General features: G+C 45.3%; 1 protein-coding gene across 1 annotated transcript; it reads left to right on the top strand.

The window, feature by feature from the left end:
• The first annotated feature begins 6763 nt into the window (after positions 1-6763).
• LOC130479349 (acyl-coenzyme A amino acid N-acyltransferase 1-like) lies at positions 6764-16048 on the top strand. Its single transcript, XM_056851737.1, has 3 exons — positions 6764-7244; positions 9761-9963; positions 15446-16048. Exons 1-3 carry the CDS (start codon positions 6782-6784, stop codon positions 16040-16042), a joined length of 1263 nt encoding a protein of 420 aa, XP_056707715.1. The 5' UTR covers positions 6764-6781; the 3' UTR covers positions 16043-16048.
• Positions 16049-20606: the final 4558 nt, after the last annotated feature.

Genomic DNA, 20606 nt, shown 5'->3' with positions numbered 1-20606 from the left:
GGTCAATCACGGCTACTTAATCGAGCTTTCAAGCCTTCCCCCGGACCGCCTCATCGCCTCCTATGACCCGCTGCGGGGAGAGAAGCTTCTACGAGCCCAACTTGCAGTTCAATACCTTTTAAGTATACAAGCAATAGAACCGGTCGTGCCGTCAGAGCAGTTCTCCGGCTTATATTCGGTGTTTTTTACGGTTCCCAAAAGAAACGGGGATTGGCGGGCCATTCTGAACCTCAAATATATCAACAGATTCATCATCCACAGGAGACTCAGAATAGAAACTCTATGATCTATAAAAGAGACCCTCAGACCGGTAGCATTCCTCACATCAGTGGACCTCACCAAGGCCTATCTTCACATACTGGTCCACCCCAGTCACAAGAGATTCCTGAGGTTCCAGATTTCAGACCAACACTACCAGTTTCGGGCTCTCCCATTCAGCCTCACATCAGCTCCCTGGGTCTTCACCAAGATCCTAGTGACCCTGGTGGCCATAGCTCGCAGGCAGGGAGTCCAGGTACCTGTACCTGGACGACATCCTCATCTGCTCTCCGTCCAGGGATCTCAGTCTGAGGCACACGCAGTATGTCACCCAACTGCTCAGGACCCACGGCTTCTTAGTCAATTGGGACAAGAGCATCCTGCAGCCTTCCCAGAGACTAATCCACCTTGGAGTTATAGTCAATACAACCTTGAACTCCCTAATCCTACCTCCAGAGAAGGTAGCGGACATAACCTCCAAAACCAGAAAAATCCTGTCATCACGGCACCCGCATCTCATGACCCTGGCCAAGTTACAGGGTCACATGATTGCCTGCATTCCGGCAGTCCCGTGGGCCCATTTCCATTCAAGGCCCCTCCAATGATTTTTGTGTCCTCACCAGCAGACCATAACAAGAAAGAAGAACAAGTCCCTGATCTTGTCCAAACAGCTGCGGTCGGGCCTTCAATGGTGGACCAATCCAGTCAACCTATCGAGAGGCCTCATATTCTTACATGTCCCATCGGCCCAGCTATTCACAGACACAAGCCTGCCAGGCTGGGGGGCTACCTTTCAGAACCAACCAGCCCAAGGGACCTGGGGGCCATCGGAAAAGGGGAGGAGCATCAACTTTCTAGAAATCACAGCAGTACTGAAAGTCCTGCTACACTTCGAACCCCAATTGGAGGGCATTCATTTGCTCATCAGGACGGACAACGTGGCCACAAAGGCTCATGCCAACAAACAGGGTGGGTCCTGATCTTCCTCACTCCACAAGCAGGTGTCGCTGGTGTTCAACTGGGCAGAGAAACACCTGGCGTCGATTTCAGCAAAACACATCCAAGGAGTACTTGAATGTACAAACAGATTGGCTGAGCCGACAGCATCTGGAAGAGGTGGAATGGGGTCTGAATCCGGAGGTCTTCTTGCAAATCTCAAGGAGATTCGGAACACCCATAATAGACCTATTTGCCACGGCCCTCAACAAGAAACTACCACACTTTTTCTCACGGTACAGACACCCAGAAGCGGAGGCGACCAATGCTCTGCTGTCCCCTTGGCCAGCAGGGCTGCTGTATGCCTTCCCCCCACTGCCCCTTCTTCCAAGGGTCCTAAGAAGCATCCGCACTCTCCGGGCCACGATTCTCCTGGTGGCTCCCGACTGGCCACGTCGCCCATGGTACCCAGTGTTGCATGAGTTGTCGGTCCAACCCCCATGGCCTCTACCAGCCAGACATGATCTGCTCCTACAGGGACCAATTTGCCATCTGGATCCCAATTGGTACAGACTGACCGTATGGTCATTGAGAGGAGAAGGCTTTTGGCCCTGGGATATGATTCGGATGTCACCAGTACAATACTAGCGTCTAGGACAGTGATGGCGAACCTTTTAGAGACCGAGTGCCCAAACTGCAACCCAAAACCCACTTATTTATCGCCAAGTGCCAATGCGGCAATTTAACCTGAATACTGAGGTTTTAGTTTAGAAAAAACAACTCATACGTTAACATCTTTTGCCTTAAAAGAAAAACACAATAACAGAGCTTTCAATGATACAAACAACTTTTTATCGAAAGGCATGTTTTTGAACAATTAATGTGATTTTTGCTGTTGTGTGCATGCTGATAATTTGTCTACCCTTGGCTCATACTTTGTAAGTTTGAGAGCAACACATGCAGCACTCAGGTCAACTGTTAGTCTGTTTCTGGTGTCAGATTTGATATAATTCAAAGCTGAAAACAGCTGCTCACAAGCATAAGATGATCCAAACAAAGTGAGGAAAGCAATCCCAAGTGCTTTCATTGACTTAAAATTATTTGGCAGAGAATTCCACACTTTTAAGGAATTCTGAGTGGAAAATCCAAGGCAAAACCTCCCATTCACAAATGGCCAATAACCCCCCATGCAGAGTTTTGAGAATCTGGATGGGAAAAATGCGCGAGGGGCCAGCTTGCCCCAGCAACAAGGTGTATTGGGGGGGAAGAGAGAGAGAGAGAGAGACACCCCCCCGAGGAAAGGTCCAGTCGTCCGCAGGCTTGCATGAAAACCCCCAAGGCGAACTTTTGCAACTTGCCCCCCAACGATTCAAAGACACAAACACACACAAAAAAAGCCTCCCACGTTGCAGAGGAAGAGGCGCCTTTGCATCGCGCCCTGGGTAAGAGGGGGCAGCAAAAGCCGTGCGGGTGGAAAGGGCGGCAAGTTTGCAAAAGTGGGTTGGGTTGGGGAGGCTTTCCCACCCCGTTCCTCCTGTCCGGCTCCCTGGCTCCCCTCCGCCTCCTGCAGCAAAATGCAAACCCCGGGCAAGATGCGCTTTGCAAAAAAACATAACCAAGACACGCACCCTTCCAAGCCGGCGCCAGGGGGCGAGGAGGTGGAAATCAGCTCCTGAGCAGCTCCGACTCAGGGAGGCTCCGAGGGGAGGGGAGGGAAAGGGGGGAGCGATTCCCAACTCGCCGCCGCCGATCACAGCGCAGCCTACCTGGGGGAGAGAAACCCCTCTTCCCCTGGCCTCCAAGGGGCCAGGGCCACTCACAGCAGGCAGAGGTCAAAGGCGCTGGCCACGCTCTTGCTCACCAGGAAGCTGCTGTCGCGGCCACCCAGGCCAGCAGCTCCTCAGCCACCGCCCCACCCAGGCACCGCTCCAGACCCGCCGCCGCCACCGGCCACTCATGCTCGGCCCCGAGGGCTACCCGGCCAGCTGTACCGCTACGCTTGCGCCTCGCCTCCGCCCCATGACAAAGTTGGCTGCGGTGCAGCGGAAACTTGCATTGAGGCCGCAAGGAGGGGTGGAGGAGGGGGCAGACGCAACAGCTCCGCGCGTGCCCACAGAGAGGGTTCGGCATGCCGCTTATGGCACACGTGCCATAGGTTTGCCAACACGGGTCTAGGAGACTTAGACTCTCAGGATCTATGGCGTTACCTGGAGGGCCTTCGATTCCTGGTGCCGTGGAAGAACTATCGACCCACTTAAACCCAAGGTGGTCGACATCCTCGCATTCTTACAAGACGGCCGGAAGTTGGGCCTCAAGTCATCCACCATGAGAAGACAACTAGCCGCCATAGCTACCTTGGTTCCTCGCATCTCTGGATACGCATTACCTCACCATCTGCATATCAGAGCATTCCTTAGAGGAGTCAAGTCTTCGTCACCGGAGGTAATTCACCGATTCCCCACCTGGAATCTGCACGTAGTCTTGAAGGCTCTTATGCGACTGCCCTTCGAACCTCTTCGATCAGTTGACATGAAGTGCCTCAGAATGAAAACCTTGTTCCTAACAGCTATAACCTCAGCCAGAAAAGTATCTGAGCTTGGAGCCCTGTCGATCAGACCAGGACTATACAAGGTGCACAACGATAAGGTGGTTCTTTGACCTGACCCGGTTTTCATCCCAAAGATCAATATGCGTTTCCACAGAGAGCAAGAGATCTCCTTGCCAACTTTCTTTCCAAACCCTTCCAGTCAGCAGGAAAGGGAGTGGCATTCATTAGACCTCAGGAGAGCTCTCTGGATTTATATTCGCCGCACTCAAACCATAAGGTCATCGGACTCCCTGGTCATTAACCTAACCGCTCCTAACAAAGGGAGGCCTATGTCAAGAGCAGCCCTCAGCAGTAACATCAAGAGATGCATAACTCAGACTTACCGTGCTAGCGGTCTGCAGATCCCCAAGCATACTGCCGCTCATTCCATCAGGAGCGCAGCCACATCGGCAGCCCTCAATCAAAGGGTCTCTCTCGAGCAAATCTGTAAGGCGGCGACGTAGTCATCAGTCTCTACATTCATGAGGCACTATCGAGTGGACTCATTCTCCGCCGAGGACGCTGCCTTCGGAAGAGAGGTGCTAAGGACTGTGGTAGATAAGTAGCTGGTCCCACCCTATTCGGAATACAGCTCTTGTATGTTCTGAGCTGAAGAAGCCCTCCTCCCTCAAAGTGAGAAAGAGCCTTGGAATTACTTACCGTGAAGGCTCCTTCTGCTCTGAGGGACGGAGGGAGTCTTCCCCTCCCAACAATACTTGCAGCTATATATAAAAAAAAAAAATTAAGAAACTGACATCAATGGACCAGAAAGCTGGCTGCAGCAACGTTGAGACTCTCAATTCGTCCAGCTACAGAGGCCATACTAGGGAGGAGAATTCTGTTGCATACAACTCAGTTCCCAGGAGCCTGTCCATGTCTCTTGTTTTTTGTCCTTCTGTGTTAAATTGTTATATGGTTGGCTACGGCCTTGTTCCTTGTTATTACACAATGTTTTTTCTTTACTCAGCTTCCGTTACAATCCTTCCAACATAGCTCTACAAATACTGGAGCTTCAGAGGGAGGAGGGGCTATTTCCCCCGGGAGCAGGAAGGTTAGAGATTTTTGTTCCTCCCTTCCCTGACAAAGAGAAATGGAAATAACCCGAGCTGAAGACGCCCTCCATCCCTCAGAGCAGAAGGAGCCTTCACGGTAAGTAATTCCAAGGCTCTTTCTCCTGCATGGTGGGGGAGAGGGAAGTGGGAAAAACAGCCAGAGAAAAGAATTACACACCTTCTCTTTTCCTCCACCCTATCCTGCTCCTCTAATTAAGATGCAATCTTTCAAAGCTGCTTTTTTGTAGTTGTTAAGCCAGGGGGAAATTACAGACAACGGCTTGCGATGTCTACTTTGTCCAAAAGAGGTTGAACTTCAAGTTTTACTTCACCACAACCTTTATGATAGATAAGATTGCCAGGTCCCTCTTCACCATCGGCAGGAGGTTTTTGGGGTGGAGCCTGAGGAGGGTGGAGTTTGGGGAGGGGAGGGACTTCAATGCCGTAGAGTCCAATTGCCAAAGCAGCCGTTTTCTCCTGGGGAACTGATCTCTATCGGCTGGAGATCAGTTGTAATAGCATGAGATCTCCAGCTACAACCTGGAGATTGGTAATGCTAATGATAGATAGCTATAGGCAAGCTGTACTCTCTTAACCCCAGCAGCCCTCAGCCACAGTAGGCAGCTACAGCACACACTGCTGTCAAGGTTCCCTCTCCCTATCCCTCAAGGGCAGAGGTAGAGACTTCAGTTTCCCTGAGGGGGCTGTGGTTGTGTGGAATTAATTGTGGAAAAGGGACGGGGCCAGATCTGGGCAAATCCTATACCATATACTCCAGATGCATGATACAGAGACCCGGAGCCCAAGATCCAACAAAAATAGCTCAACAGTTTTTAAAAATGAGATCTTTATTACATAAATTCGAAACAAATGAGAAGAAATACCACCAACTAGAATAAATATATATTCTGTATACACTTTGCTAGATTTCCTGTACATCGGATGTAATTCTTTTAATTGAGAGTCTCTGGATAACCAAGGAAAAGAGAGTTGTGTAAAACTGGTGCTGAGAATCAGTGATTTTAATAAAAGGTTTTGCTGTAGGACTCCTTAGAAGATTCAGTCTGGTGAGGATTACACCCAGCATCACTGCGTCTAGGAAGAATGGAATTCTCTAAATATCAGGATTTTGCTGTCATTGTGGTCTTTGGCTAGAACTTGTTCGAAGTTGTTGTGCAGTTGCTTTATACTCTCCTTGGAAGAAGCAAAAAGAAGAAAAAAGTTGCTTTTTTGAGGTGTATCTAGTGTACTCAAGCAGATGATGAGAGGGAGGGCATCTTGGCCATCTTCTGGTCACTAGGGGTGTGGGGGGGGAGGTAATTGTTAATTTCCTGCATTGTGCAGGGGGGTTGGACTAGATGGCCCTGGTGGTCATTATTTACGCATCCGCGGACAATAGAAGGGAGTCATCCCCACAGCCCTCTGTGAAAGGGAGGGATGCGGAAAGGAACGGGAACCTCTGACTAGATACAGCTTGTCAGGCCACAGTATTTCAAGGGTTTGAAAAGCATCACTTGCCATAATTTCCTCGCCTACATAATTTAATGGTAAGGATGCAGGTGTAAAAAGGGGACATGCTTTTTAGTGGCACTAAAAGTAGTAGAAAACAGGAAGAGGGGGTGGGAAATCAGTTCCACTGGCAAAGCTTTGCTCTTAGTTCTTTGGATTTAAGTTAGAGAAACTCAATGGGTCTTTTAAAAAATGGTCTCCATATAGTACCTGTCTAGCTTCTCCTGTCTCTCTTTTCCATAATACAAACTATTCCCTCAGCAGTCATAGTCCAAACCACCACACAAGTATACAAAATGAGCAGGAAGGTCCTCTGTAGTGCCCCTAATATCACTGGTTTATCACGTTTGTGTTCCCATCATATCCCCTCATCTCTCTTTCTCTTTATTTTACTGCAAATTTCATGGACTTTCCCAGGTGTCATCAAAGGCTAATTACCATGGTCCAGCTCACGGTCACCCCTGAAAAATCACTTGCTGACTCACCAGTGTGGATCCGAGCCTGCGGCCTGACCCCCTCCCAGCCAGTGACCCTGTATTCATCACTGATAGACGAGAAGGGAGTGAAGTTCCAAGCCAGAGCCTTCTACTGGGCAAATGAGGCTGGAGAAGTAGATGTGAAGGAGGCATCTGCTGTGGGTGGTGACTACATAGGCGTGTGTCCCATGGGCCTTTTCTGGTCCCTGAAGCCAGAGAAGATGTTCCACAGATTGATTAAACGTGATGCAATAGGCAGCCCTTTCCATGTCCAGATCACTCTTTTTGGCTCTTTTATTCTGATGCCTTCAACAAACGATACACCACTGGCTACTTGCCCTATCGAGAGGTGGTTTGTGGCCCCCGGAGTAGAACGGTTCCAGATCAAGGATGGACAAGTTCGTGGAGCCCTTTTCTTGCCTCCAGGTAAAGAAATGGAATTCTGTTTTTTCTTCTCTCCCCATTCCTGCTCCAGTCTTTTGACTAAGATGGTGAATGGCCTAGGAGCATTCAACCACACTATAGCATGACTGAAGTGGGCATGGATTTGATCAGTGGTTGGATGGAAGCCACCTCTATGTATTTCTGAGACATAGAGCAGGATGTAACTTCTTTGCTACTTTTCCATTTTACATGCCCTTTTCCCAGTCCTTTGTGAAACACACGAAGCTGCTTTATACCGAATCAGACCATTGGTCCATCAAGGTCAGTATTTTCTACTGAGACTGGCAGTGTCTCTCCAGCACCTCTGGTCTTTCACATCACTACCTCCTGATTCTTTTAGCTGGAGATGCCAGGGATTCAATTTCGGACCTTCTACCATTGAGTCACAGTCCCTCCCCCAACTCTGCAGATTTTTTCTTTCCAGATCTTTTCAGTGTGGTTCACAAATTGCTTGCATGTACTCCATCTTAGAAGACTGAGGTCAGTCCAACATTACATCCACCCAAGTCCCTATAGTAGTTACAACAGATGAAATTAACCCATTGGGTCCTCCCGTTACTTTACATCAAGATCCTCAGATACATGGATGCAAGTACCACGGATCTTTCTCATGTTCATCTCCCACCAGCAATGCTTTCTTACCTCAAAACCTATGGGAAAGATAACCTTGGAAAGTTCCATGACTGCCACTGTGGCTGATGGATCAAGGGATCCAGTCTATGTTGTTTCGGCCCACAGACATATTGAGACAGGTAGGACTTTTGAGTTACAGGAGAATAACCAGCTCTTACAGCTGCAGTAGGCCTTGAAGCCACTATTAAAGCCAATTCACATAATCAAATTGGTGTGCTGAAAGTGTGGGTTGGGTAAATATCCTCATTGTTCAGCACATGGTGAATAGGCATGCTGTTGCTTTATCATGCATCCAGTTCACAACTCAGCTCATATTGAGCATACCCACTGAAAATGTTTTAAGCTGTGGCACATAGCAAGCATGAGTTGACATGAAAGTTGGATGCAAAATGATCACACAATATAAAGAAGAGTCTTCTTGTACTGGACTAGGTGCTGTTAGGAAGACATTCCCTGGGGCTAGCAAATTGCCTCTGATCATGGAACCTTCCGCAAGCTGTGCTGGCTAGCAGTCACTGACAGGCATGTCCTCCATCCTTAGTTAGACCACATACTGAACACAGATCAATTTAGCCCTTATTCCAAAAACATGTTAATTTGGTTGGGCTGACTGGCTCTCCTGTTGATCTGTAGAAGTCACATGCCTGTGTAAATGGAAATGCTGGTAATCCACTAGATCTAACCTAGGCTCCTGCATGCTTAGGAATTAAGTTCTCAGTGGAGAACCTGCAACTTGTGACCGATTGAAAGTCACAATGGACCTGGACACAATTTAAGTATTTTGTAATGTACAGTTGGAAGGAGCCCCGTGGCGCAGAGTGGTAAGCTGCAGTACTGCAGTCCAAGCTCTGCTCACGACCTGAGTTCGATCCCGACAGAAGTTGGTTTCAGGTAGCCGGCTCAAGGTTGACTCAGCCGTCCATCCTTCCGAGGTCGGCAAAATGCGTACCCAGCTTGTTGGGGGTAAAGAGAAGATGACTGGGGAAGGCACTGGCAAACTACCCCATAAACAAAGTCTGCCTTGTAAACGTCGGGATGTGATGTCACCCCATGGGTCAAGAATGACCCGGTGCTTGCACAGGGGATCTTTACCTTTAATGTACAGTTAGGGCCTGAGAATGTGGTTAGAGTGTAATTGGAAATAAGTTTATTGAGAGCAGTGATGCAAATGTCTGGGACAGAAAATTAGTAGACTTAAGTAGTCAGAATAATCCCTCCCAATCATTCAGTAATACCCATCACTAGAAAGTCCATTAAAAGGAGCCAAATATTTCAAACAACCACACACCATGCAATGGATTCCACTCAAGAGGAGAAAGGTAAGAGCCCGAACAGGTGGGACAAGGGAATAAAATGGGGTTTCTAGTCACCTACCCAATGTATCTCCAGAAGTGGGACTGGATCCTGAGGTAGGGTCTAACTACGGTTGTCAGCCTCTGGGCGCTACTGCAGTTCTCCTGGAATTACAGCTGATCTCCAGATGACAGAGATCAGTACCTGTGGAGGAAATGACAGCTTTGGAGGAAGGAACTCTATGGCATCAGTGATCACACCCCCACTGACCCTTCTCCCCAATGTGTTTGAGTAAAAAATAATTTTTCCCTTCCTCTAGCATAGCTCTTTTTCTCATTAAGTGTATAATAAGAGTTGGTAGGATTCTGCTTATTGCTGTATCTTCTGCCATTGTTAACTGGCCTATGCCAAGGCAGAGAAAAGAGTAGCTAGTCTTGAGTCAGAATGGGAGTGGGGAGGAGAGACAAACCTAAAGGGAAGCCTCACAAATCATTAGTTCTCTATAGAAGTCTTTGAATTAAGTTTCAGCTCTTCACCTATCTCTCTTCTCTATTTCTCTGACCTGTCCCCAGGGCCTGGCCCATTTCCAGGCGTGATTGATATGTTTGGTGGCGGTGGAGGGCTCATTGAGTTCCGGGCTGGCCTTTTGGCCAGTAAAGGCTTCGCTGTTCTGGCTCTGGCCTACTTTGCATATCTGGATCTGCCACGGACCTTGGAAGAAATTAACATGGAGTATTTTGAAGAAGCTGCCAAGTTGCTCTTAAAACACCCTAAGGTAGGGTCTAAGGAGGGTATGTCTTTTTCTGTGTAATTACAAAGTACAACAAATATAGGTCATTTATGCATGGGAGTTTTATCTGAGGTTCGTTGCTGGCTAGACCCACACTTTCCAGTTGGGAATCTCTGCATCAAGCTCACGCCAAGCTCAAATCGAGTCCCCTCCCCTTTAAATGCTGCTTTGTAATTGGCTTACTTCACAGTGCTCACGGTGAGAGAAGATTCCCCACCCCAAAACCCAATTGCTGCATAAATCTCTGCATCAAGCTCACTCCAAGCTCAAATCAAGTCCCGCCCCTTTAAATGCTGCTTTGTAATTGGCTTACTTCACAGTGCTCACTGTGAAAGATTCCCCACCCCAAAACCCAATTGCCGCATAAATCTCTGCATCAAGCTCACTCCAAGCTCAAATCAAGTCCCACCCCTTTAAATGCTGCTTTGTAATTGGCTTACTTCACAGTGCTCACAGTGAGAGAAGATTCCCCACCCCAAAACCCAATTGCTGCATAAATCTCTGCATCAAGCTCATTCCAAACTCAAATCAAGTCCCGACCCTTTAAATGCTGCTTTGTAATTGGCTTACTTCACAGTGCTCACGGTGAGAGAAGATTCCCCACCCCAAAACCCAATTGCCGCATAAATCTCTGCATCAAGCTCACTCCAAGCTCAAATCAAGTCCCGCCCCTTTAAATGCTGCTTTGTAATTGGCTTACTTCACAGTGCTCACTGTGAGAGAAGATTCCCCACCCCAAAACCCAATTGCCGCATAAAAAAGCATTTTAAGAACAAAAAACAAAAAGCTGAGCAATTTGAAATAAAGGGTGGGGGGGGGAGAGAGCAATCCAAGCCTCGGTTTTAAAAAGCCTTCTTTTGCTTAGAAAGAGCCTCGAGGAAGCAGGACCCATTTGAATCCCCGCCTCTTTACATGCTGCTTTGTGATTGCTGTGAGAGATGCCAATCTTCCTGTCACCCGTGGTTTGCCTTCTGAGCTAAGATTTCAGCCGGGCTAAGTCAGGGGAAAGGGAAGAGTCGGGTTAACAGAGGAATGGGAAGACCCGGGCATTGCAAGGGCTGGCAGCGAGGTCATTTCTAATGGACGGAAAACATGTGCAAGGAACTTCAAGGAACAACCAAGTCAGACGGGGCAAACATGAGTTCAAGGACCCATGCATAAATGACCAGTCTTCCTGTTCCACAACAATATTTGCTGTGCAGAAAAACTGTAACACTCATTCTGTAATAGATTTCCCTTGCTGGTATAATGACACCTTTTACAGGTAGGGTCGTCAGGTCCCTCTTCATCACCGGCGGGAGATTTTTGGGGCAGAGCCTGAGAAGGGTGGGTTTTGGGGAAGGGAGGGACTTTGATGCCAAAGCTGCCATTTTCTCCAGGCGAACTGATCTCTATCGGCTAGAGATCAGTTGTCATAGCAGGAGATCTCCAGCTAGTACCTGGAGGTTGGCAACCCTATTTATAGGAGAAGTCAGGAAGAAGACTGTGGGACTAGCAGCTGAACATACTGCTTGCAGACAGTTTTAAAGATATTTGAAAGTATGAGAGATATATCATCTTGCACAAACAGCAAATATTTCTGTTATTTCAAGGCATGGTTACATTTTACTCCTGTCTTCTCAAGGTCCTGGCGATGATCAGACAGGTTCCAGAACTCAGTTCTCAGGTACACCACAGGCAATTCAGATCAGGATTGCAGTGTATAGGGAGAGGGAGCTTAAGCCTTCCTTCCCATTGCTATTTGACCGACCTAAAATAGCCCCTATTTGCCCCATTGTTAGCGATGCCAGCCTCCAGGTGGGACCTGGGGATCCCCTGGAATTACAGCTCATCTCCAGACTACAAAGATTCAGTTCCCCTGAAGAAAATGACTGCTTTGGAGAATGGACTCTGTGGCACTTCCACCTCACTGAGGTCCCTGCCCTCCCTAGGTTCCATCCCCAAATCTCCAAGAGTTTCCCAACCTGGATCTGGCAACTGTATCCCCATCCCCCACAGGTGGCCAGGGGGGACCTGGCAACCCTACCCATTGTAGAAATTTATGTGCAGCCCATGAGTACATGAAGTTTTTTCAATTGGCCAAACAGTGCCCTCCAAGGGCCATTTCACTATTGGAAAATGGTGCAGTGGTAAGGATTACTCTCGCCCCCACCCACCCCATGTGTAGGGTCCCGGTCCCAATCGGCCCATACGTACCTGGGAATTGTTTCGAGTATGCAACATGCAATGCATGTCTGATCATCAGAAACCAGGAGGATATGTAGAAAATATAACATGTAATTTTGACTCCTGTCTAGAAAGGGCACAATCTTCATATGGCCACATAATTATGACTTTAAAAAAAGTCTTCCATTTGAAATCACCTAAAAGCTAGAGATCAATTATAATTATTACAGTGTTGCAGGTTGAACCTCATCCCACTTGTGCCCCTGCTAAACAGGTATCATTATCAAAGTCTGCAATACCAGCCATTTCAATAGCAGCTTGGGACTATTTTAGGCTGGGAAAATTGGGGGCGAGGTTGAAACCCCTTCTCCTTGCATGCTGTGGTCCCAGTCCAAATTGGGTCTGTGCCTGAGAATTGTTCCCAGTACCATATGGGGGAAATGTGGAGTTTGTAATGTGTGAATTGGCATATTTAACAGGGTTGCCAACTCAAGGTTGAGAAATTCCTGGAGATTTGGAGATGGAGCAGGACCACAGTATTACGGTTGCCACCTCCAGGTACTAGCTGGAGATCTCCTGCTATTACAACTGATCTTCAGCCGATAGAGATCAGTTCACCTGGAGAAAATGGCCGCTTTGGTGATAGGACTATATGGCATTGAAGTCCCTCCCCAACCACTGCCCTCCTCAGGCTTTGCCCCAAAAACCTCCCACCGATGGTAAAGAGGGACCTGGCAACCCTACACAGCATGTTATAATGCCATATCTATATATATAATTCTCAACCTGGCTCCATCTGCAGATACTTAATTCTGCAGATCGGAGCCAGGTAGAGGGAAGGAAGATTTTCCTACAAACTTGGGGCACCCCCCAGGTAAGCGTTTTAACTGCTCCTCACAGGGCAGTTGCTCTAGTCCCCTGATAATCATTTTTTTTAAAAATCACCTACCTACAATTGGAAGTTACCAATTCTGTCACTTTGGCCTACCTATTCATTCTGCATGATGCTCAGAACCTAAGGTACCAATTTATTTATATTTATTTTACAAAATTTATATTCTATCTTTCTGCCCTCATAAGAACCACCAGGGTCAGAGTTAAAGGTTGTGAAGCGGGTCTGTGCCTTTCAGTGCCTAAACTCTTAGAATGGACCCCTTCCTGAGAAGAAGTATGTTATCTTATTCAGTTAGACACCTGCTAGACAGGACTCAATGCTTCTTACTTCTTGCGAAGTAAGCTTTCTCTTGAATTGCCTCAATAAATTATGAAAAGAATGTGAATGTATTTACAATTTATTGTACATAAAATATATGCATGTAAATGGTTATAATGTCTGTATTTATAACATGTTTCAGAACTTTATAAGTCTTAAACATGTTTATGTTGCAAGCAGTCTTTAATAATCTCTATGCCTCTATATGAGAGTATCTATTCTTAAAAAAGTAATAATATGTCATTCAGGAAATAAATCAGTTACAGAAATATTGTAAAATATGGTTAGTGCAATGCACATGTTATAGTTACAAGCATCTTAATTTAAAGTATCTAAAACATTAAAAAAAACAAGACATACTTTACCCAGTCATGTCATTTACAAACCTCCCCAGAACAGTAGGACTTAGAGAGATCTGAAAAGTTCCCAATTTATGTTAAGGATGTGTAAACCTTTATATGTTATTTAACATTGTAATGTCTTTATATGTTATTTAACACTCTAATGTCTTTTAGTTTATGTGTGAAAGTTAGAGAAACCTCTGGTTCCATGAAATCATGTCAGATCTGAAGACATCTTAAGAGAGTCCAGTCCATGCCAGGACTAAGTTCATGAAACTTTATAGAATTCCTCTATATGTTATCAGCCTATGAAAAGGACTCTGATCTATGTTAGGATCAGGAAGAATTGTGTGTGTGTGTGTGCAAAGATAAAGTAAGTAACAGCTTATGCACTACTGCAGTTATTCAGTTATCTGTAGTTATGTGATAGCTTAAGGCTTATGTAAATGTTCCACAGTTCTGTATAAGACTCTGTTCTGATGTGTATCAATATCAGAGAGATCTATGTGTGAACCTTTAGTTCAATGTAAGAGCCTAAATCTATGTAAAGACTAATGAGTTCTGTGTAAGAACTGAGTGCAGAGGATCTCCTGTCAGTTAGGAAGCCCTCTGACTCCTACTCAGACAATGTTCAGAAATCTCTCTTTTAACTAGAGAAATCTCTGATGCATGCTCAGAGTATTAGCTCCTGGTTCTGTGTAAAGGAGACTATACTTTTTACAATCTTCTTTCTGTCAAGACTGGGAGGCCAATATTAGGCTATATAGATCTTTCAGTAAGAACACATTAATCCCTGCTAGAATCAATGAGTCCTCAGTGTTTCCATATCAAATATGGAAAGATCCAAACTCTTAGACTCCATACTAAAGTTGATGGATTCTAGGAGCCTTCATTCATAGAATGGAGACGTCTGCAGGCATTCAATTCTGACCTCCAGTCCTAGCAAGGGCTGGCTGTCATGAAATGAATCCCCCTGAGGGAGTTCTTCAATCCTACAGGAAGACCTGTAAATGTTGGTGAAATCTGTAAGCATCCAGCATACTTAAAGGCTAGACGCTTAGAGACGTCTTTCTAAGTGTTAGGGACTTAGAGCCGCAGTCCATGCAAGAATCATGGCTCTGAGTCAAGGCTTTACATCCCAGGTAAGGGTAAGGGATGGAGAGATCCATTCAAGTCAGCATGTGTACCAACTTGTTAGGAGCTCTAACTCCAGAAGTTCCTTCTTTTTATACCTTTCAAGATCAGAATCTTTTTCTCTCTTTGCTCCTTATCTGATCCTTGGATGTGAGATTTTAATTCTGATCCCGAGTTGGCAATTCTGTAGTTGTTACCTTATAAGGAGTTCCTGCCTACAGCAGGATTTAAAACACTTTACTTAACATCGCATTGTAACATTCATTACATCATAGTACAGAATAAAATGCCACATTACAGAGAGAGAATTTAAATGTCTTTTTGTCAGCAATTTAAATCTCAGTAGGGAGCATCCTGTATGCCGTCTCGTTATCTTCAAGGTCAGTCTTTCAAAGAGGGCATCTCCTTTGTGCTTCTGTCAGCATAAAACTACTGTTTCTCCCCGTTCTTATACATTTCATATGGATTTCAAAAATGGGAGAATTCTATCCTAACCTTTTCTCACCTGGGCCCATAACAGTTGACCGGGTAATTAATAACCTGTGTTCAAATATAGCCTCTCAAGTCATTGTCGCATTAACTGTTTTAACCTTATTTGGTTCCCCCCCCCCAGGTTAGAGGCCCAGGACTTGGGGTCATTGGACTGTCCAAAGGAGCTGAGGTTGCATTGGCCATGGCTTCCTTCTTAGAGCAAATAGACGTTGCTGTCTGTATCAACGGTACCACAAATGTGAATGGTACACCACTCCGCTTTCGGGATATCTATATCCCCGCTGTCCGCTACTACCCGGAAAAGTATATCATAAGCAACATGGGAGCACTCTACGGCCATCATATCATTGGAGATCCTTGGGACGAGGCACATCAAGCCTCTGCCATCCCTTTGGAGAAGGCCCAGGGGCAACTGCTCTTCGTGGTGGGAGAAGATGACCATGCCCTCAACAGCAAGTTGTTTGCAGAGCTGGCCATAGCCAGAGCAAAGAAGTATAGGAAAAATAATTGTACTTTGCTATCTTATCCAAGGGCTGGACACCTCATAGAACCTCCTAGTTCCCCATTGTGCTTCGCCTCCTGGATCCCAGGCATTCTCAAACCTACACAATGGGGTGGTGAAATGGAGCCTCATGCCAAAGCCCAAGAGCACTCCTGGAAGGAAATCCAGAAATTCCTTGAGCTTCACCTTGGTCCAGCTGGAAGCAGCAATGTGTGATGTTAGGAGGGAAGGCTAGCTACGTGTGGCATTTCCTAGTTTTCCAGACTGAATCAAATAAAAATATACAGAGCAAGCTGCTTTCACGTGGACATGATTCTCCATGCAGCTCACATTGCTGCTGTGAATGTAGAGGCATTTGCAGTGACAAGATAGAATCCGCACAAAGGTTTTCCCTGTACTTTCCTTGTCTCAGCCCTCTCTGGTTGCTACTCTCCTCCCCCCCCCTCCCCATCACTGAAGGGCTTTCAGTGCTATTGTATTATAGCCTAAGCAGCCCTGTCCCTCAGTATGTGTACCTGAAAACAATAAAAATATTCCTCTCCTTTATCCTTGCCTCATCTTCACTCCTCCTCATTATCTCCTTTATGTCATTTGTTAGATTATAAACTCCTTGGGCCAAGGATTTGTTGGTAGTCTGTCAAGCCTTGCTCTCTAACAAGTCAGTCCTTGCTCTCTAACAGGAGTAAAGGCTTTTGACCTGAGTTAGGCTAGTGGTTGGCTACGTGTCAAGTCTTCGGTTCCCATGCCTGTAAACTCTGTGTCTAGTTTCCCCCGTCCTGTTTTCCCCCTGCTCTGCAGGTGCTGGGCCGCTGTTTAGTCTTTCCCCCTGGGAACTGCTCATCTCGGGACTGCTTGCTCATGTTTACTCCCAAAGCCTGCATTGCTTTTAAACATGCAACCTACCAACGTTTCCTCATTACAAGCCTCACCTGTTTGTAGACAGTCAGTCCTTTAATCTGTCCTGTTGCTCCTAATAAAGTATTACTGCTTCAGAGCTACCTGCCTGGATGAGTTTGCTTATGGGATGCTAGGGACAGACGCCTGATCCTGACAGATTTGTTGTTAGTCTGGTCCGGAAAACCTCCAGGCTGGTCTACGTTAGGGTCTGGAAAACTGGGGCATGTTTGGATTTCACTTTGTGCAGCTACAAGGTTGGAAGCTAATAAACAACACAGAGACGATAAGCCTGATTCTCACAGACATATCCTCTACTTGCAAAGCAGGCCAACAGTACCCTCCAACAGAGTTCATGAAAAAATAGTTTTTAAGGAAATGAAAACCTAAATCGAACATAATTCTATGATATAGAGGAATAAAGGAGCGTGGATTATTTGACTTCAAGTTTTATTTGAAGGATATTTCATGAAACATTTGAAAATATCACTAAACATACTGGGCATCCTGAAAAAACCATTCAGATTTGCTTGAGGAACTATTTTTGGATGAGAGCCAAATAGTTTTGAGGAAAGTGATCCTGCAATGCCATCTGCTGGTATAGAACACTGAGAATAAACTTTTTGAGATTTTTTAATTTGTTTTTATTATTGTTTTATCCCACCTTTCCCAACTAAAGCCTGGGTCAGGGTGGCGAACAGCATCAAATTACAAATAAAATCATTAGTACCATATCAATAATTAAAACCTTAAATAGGAACTAACAAGAATGGTGCCCTGATCGTGGCCCTCAGATGATGTTATAGTTCCCAGGCTCAGAAAAACCATGCATGCCTAGCGTGGGTAGCCACAAGATGTTTATGGATGGGCATAAGACGAATCCCATGAAAATTCTTGAAGTGTCAAATTCAACAGAAGGGGAGAAATATAGGCCATTTTCCTCCTATTTCTCTGGCATAAAAACTGGATGTTTATGTAGGTATGTGAAAAAATGATTGTTGGGTAAAGAACAAAAGGCTCACTATTATGGGTGCTGCTTGTACTAACAGAATGTATAGACACTGAGATTCCTATAGAACAGTGGTTCCCAACCTTTTTTTGACCAGGGACCACTAGGACTTTTTTGTTCGGTGCAGGGACCCCAAGGTTCAAAATAAAAATTCAGAGAATTTGAAAATAAACTTTAATCATAACTGTTAGTTAAACATTAAACTTAGAATAATATTTGAATATGTTTTTTATAATAGAGAACTTTTAATTGAAAATATTAATTTATTATGGGTTTATAACTTTGTTTCGCGGACCTTAATTTAGTTCTCACGGACCCCTGGAGGTCCATGGACCCCCGGTTGGGAACCAGTGCTATAGAAGAAGCCTCACACACTATCTGAAAGCCTAACTTATTTCTGGGAATTATTCCAACTGAAGTATGGCACACAGACAGATTCCAGCAACTATATCAAGGTGCTAAGTGCACAGATTTGCAATAAATGGTACCTGCAACCGGACTGTACAGAACTGTGTCCCATACATTGAGAGGACCACTAAAACTTGGTACAGGTATAACCCTGATGACAAGTTTCCTTCTTAATGTCCTTGCATGCTTACAGGTATTCAGAATCCCAGAATTTATTGGTAGGTGGTGAATAGGGTAAAACAATCCTTGAAGGGCTAGATATGAGCTGACACAAGCAACAAGAAAGCTTGATATGGCATAGCAATAAGTCTCAAAAGAATCGAGCCAAATGATCTTGAACATCCCAGGTAACATTTAGTATTGAAGGACAATGATATGGTAACACAGATTTTGTCTCATTGGAAGAGAAATGGGTTGCAAAAATAAAAAATGTGTGTGTGTGTGGGGGGGTATCCTCAACTGAGGAATAAGATACCATCCTAGTGCCACTGTTGATTACAAGAAACAAAAAAAGTCCAGGGCAAGAGCAGGCTCAGTTGATTGTTGGTCTGCATGTGGTGTCCTGGTGCTGTCCTGCTGCCCTTGTGAGTGAGCCTCTGGTAGGTATGTGCAGTAAGTAACATTTAGAATTTAGAGCTTAGTTTTAACCTGTGCTTAGGGCAAATATTATTGGGACCATATTGTATATCAGGGTCCAGGACTTCATCTGACATCTCATACAGGTGTACAGATTCTCACAATAAACTGAGACATTGGTTCAAAGTTAAGGATTTGTTAAGAAAGAGTAATAGTAAAGGGAAGTAGCAAATTGAATAAAGAGTTTGAAACATGCATGCACACACAAATTAAAGAGGTGTTCTGCAGATCCTAACTTCTGCTAAATTCTAACCAAACAAAGGGCAAAAATGCATGGTCGCTTTAGCCTCCTTTATTCCCTGTTTCAGCCAGGATTCAGCCAGGATCGAATGCATGCGTTTCACCTAACGTGTGTTCGATCCTGGCTGAATCCTGGCTGAAACATGGAATAAAGGAGGCTAAAGCGACCATGCGTTTTTGCCCAAAGAGTATGAACTTAAAGAATCTAAACAGAAGCAGGGGGGAGAGAAAGATATACTAGCCTAGTCCAGTGAGGTTTGTTGTTAAGAGGAGAAAGCCACTTACGAGAAAGTGGAGTGGAAAGAGGAGCATGATCTCTACAAATGCCCTTGTTGGGATGGCAGAGATGTTGCAAAGTCACACACTCCTTCCCCCAAAATTCATCTTCACCCAGGATTTTGGAACCAGTCACTGGAACTCATTATAGAGATAGGAACCAACGGTTGAAACCCAAATCGGATATTCTTGGAGCTAAATTTATACCCCAAAAGTGTGAAGATGGAGAAATAAGATGCTTCTCAAAGCAGATTGGGTTAGAGTGAAAAGTTTTAAACCTCATTGGCTGATCAGTAAGATAACAAGGAGGGGGAAGCTGGGGGTAGCAATTACTTCTTTGATGATGTTTATGGCCCGAATGGAATAACAAGCTTAGGTTGTGGACCCAGTGCTTAGTGGGGAGCCCGATGCCGGCACCCAAAACTACCACATGCAACCTACCCTCAGCCCCAGGCCCAAGGTGCCCCATCACCTTAGCAAATGATACACAGAGGCCCACTTTTCATGGACAATTTTGATGCTCTTTTGCCCCGGAGCAAAAAAAGTAGTTTTGGTTTTTCATGGGAACAAAGCGCGCAGTATTCTACAACGGTTTGGTCTGTCCCCTTCTGAAAAACTCATGGTTTATGCCCGCCCCCAACTCCGCCCCAGCGCAAAAAAAAGCACTGTCGTGAGAATTTTTTTGTATTGAACATTAGTTCATATTAAATATATTAGGTTATATTAAATGAGTTTGGGTTAAAAATAACCACACTTATATCTTAATATTATAACCTATAGCCACACGAAGACCTGACTTTTTAGCTGACCCCAGTTTCCAATTAGGGCCTCTGATCTTAAAGGAAATTGCAGGCTAGGAGCTAGTTTACCCAAAAGAAAACACACCAGGATGCTTGTAATTGTTTAAGGAGAGAACGGACATTTGGTCCGGCAGCAATCTATCTGCTAAATTGGGGGAACTTGTCACAAACAAACAAATTGTCAGAGACTCTGTTGAAAATAACATTCTGGGAACAGAAAGCTTCAAAGCAAAAACATGGCAAGCCTATCTCCGGGAAAACATGAAAGGAGGGCTGTTGTAAAAATCTTTCTCCCACAGTTTTACCTATAAAAGAGCCTCCCAAAATCCTGGTATTTTGTCATTCTAGGGAAAGAGATCAGGCTTCCCAGTTGTTGCCATCTCTCTCTCTGGAATTGACCCAGAGGCCTCTGTAATTGTTTGTCTGTAATTGTTTGTTTGTAATTGTTTGTCTGTAATTGTTTGTCTTGCATGTAAGTTTTGTTATATTCTGTCATATATATATATTCAGTTAAGTA

Source organism: Euleptes europaea, chromosome 6, assembly GCF_029931775.1.
Source record: "Euleptes europaea isolate rEulEur1 chromosome 6, rEulEur1.hap1, whole genome shotgun sequence".
In the NCBI taxonomy this organism is placed as follows: Eukaryota; Metazoa; Chordata; class Lepidosauria; order Squamata; family Sphaerodactylidae; genus Euleptes; species Euleptes europaea.
Note: the sequence above shows the minus strand (reverse complement) of the source record. Positions and strands in the feature narration are given on the sequence as shown.

Bases quoted from the DNA above. Each gene is read 5' to 3' on its own strand.
- LOC130479349 (XM_056851737.1), top strand. From the start codon at position 6,782: ATGGTCCAGCTCACGGTCACCCCTGAAAAATCACTTGCTGACTCACCA. The intron at 7,245-9,760 runs GTAAAGAAATGG...ACCTGTCCCCAG, and splicing joins AGCCCTTTTCTTGCCTCCAG to GGCCTGGCCCATTTCCAGGC. The intron at 9,964-15,445 runs GTAGGGTCTAAG...CCCCCCCCCCAG, and splicing joins TGCTCTTAAAACACCCTAAG to GTTAGAGGCCCAGGACTTGG.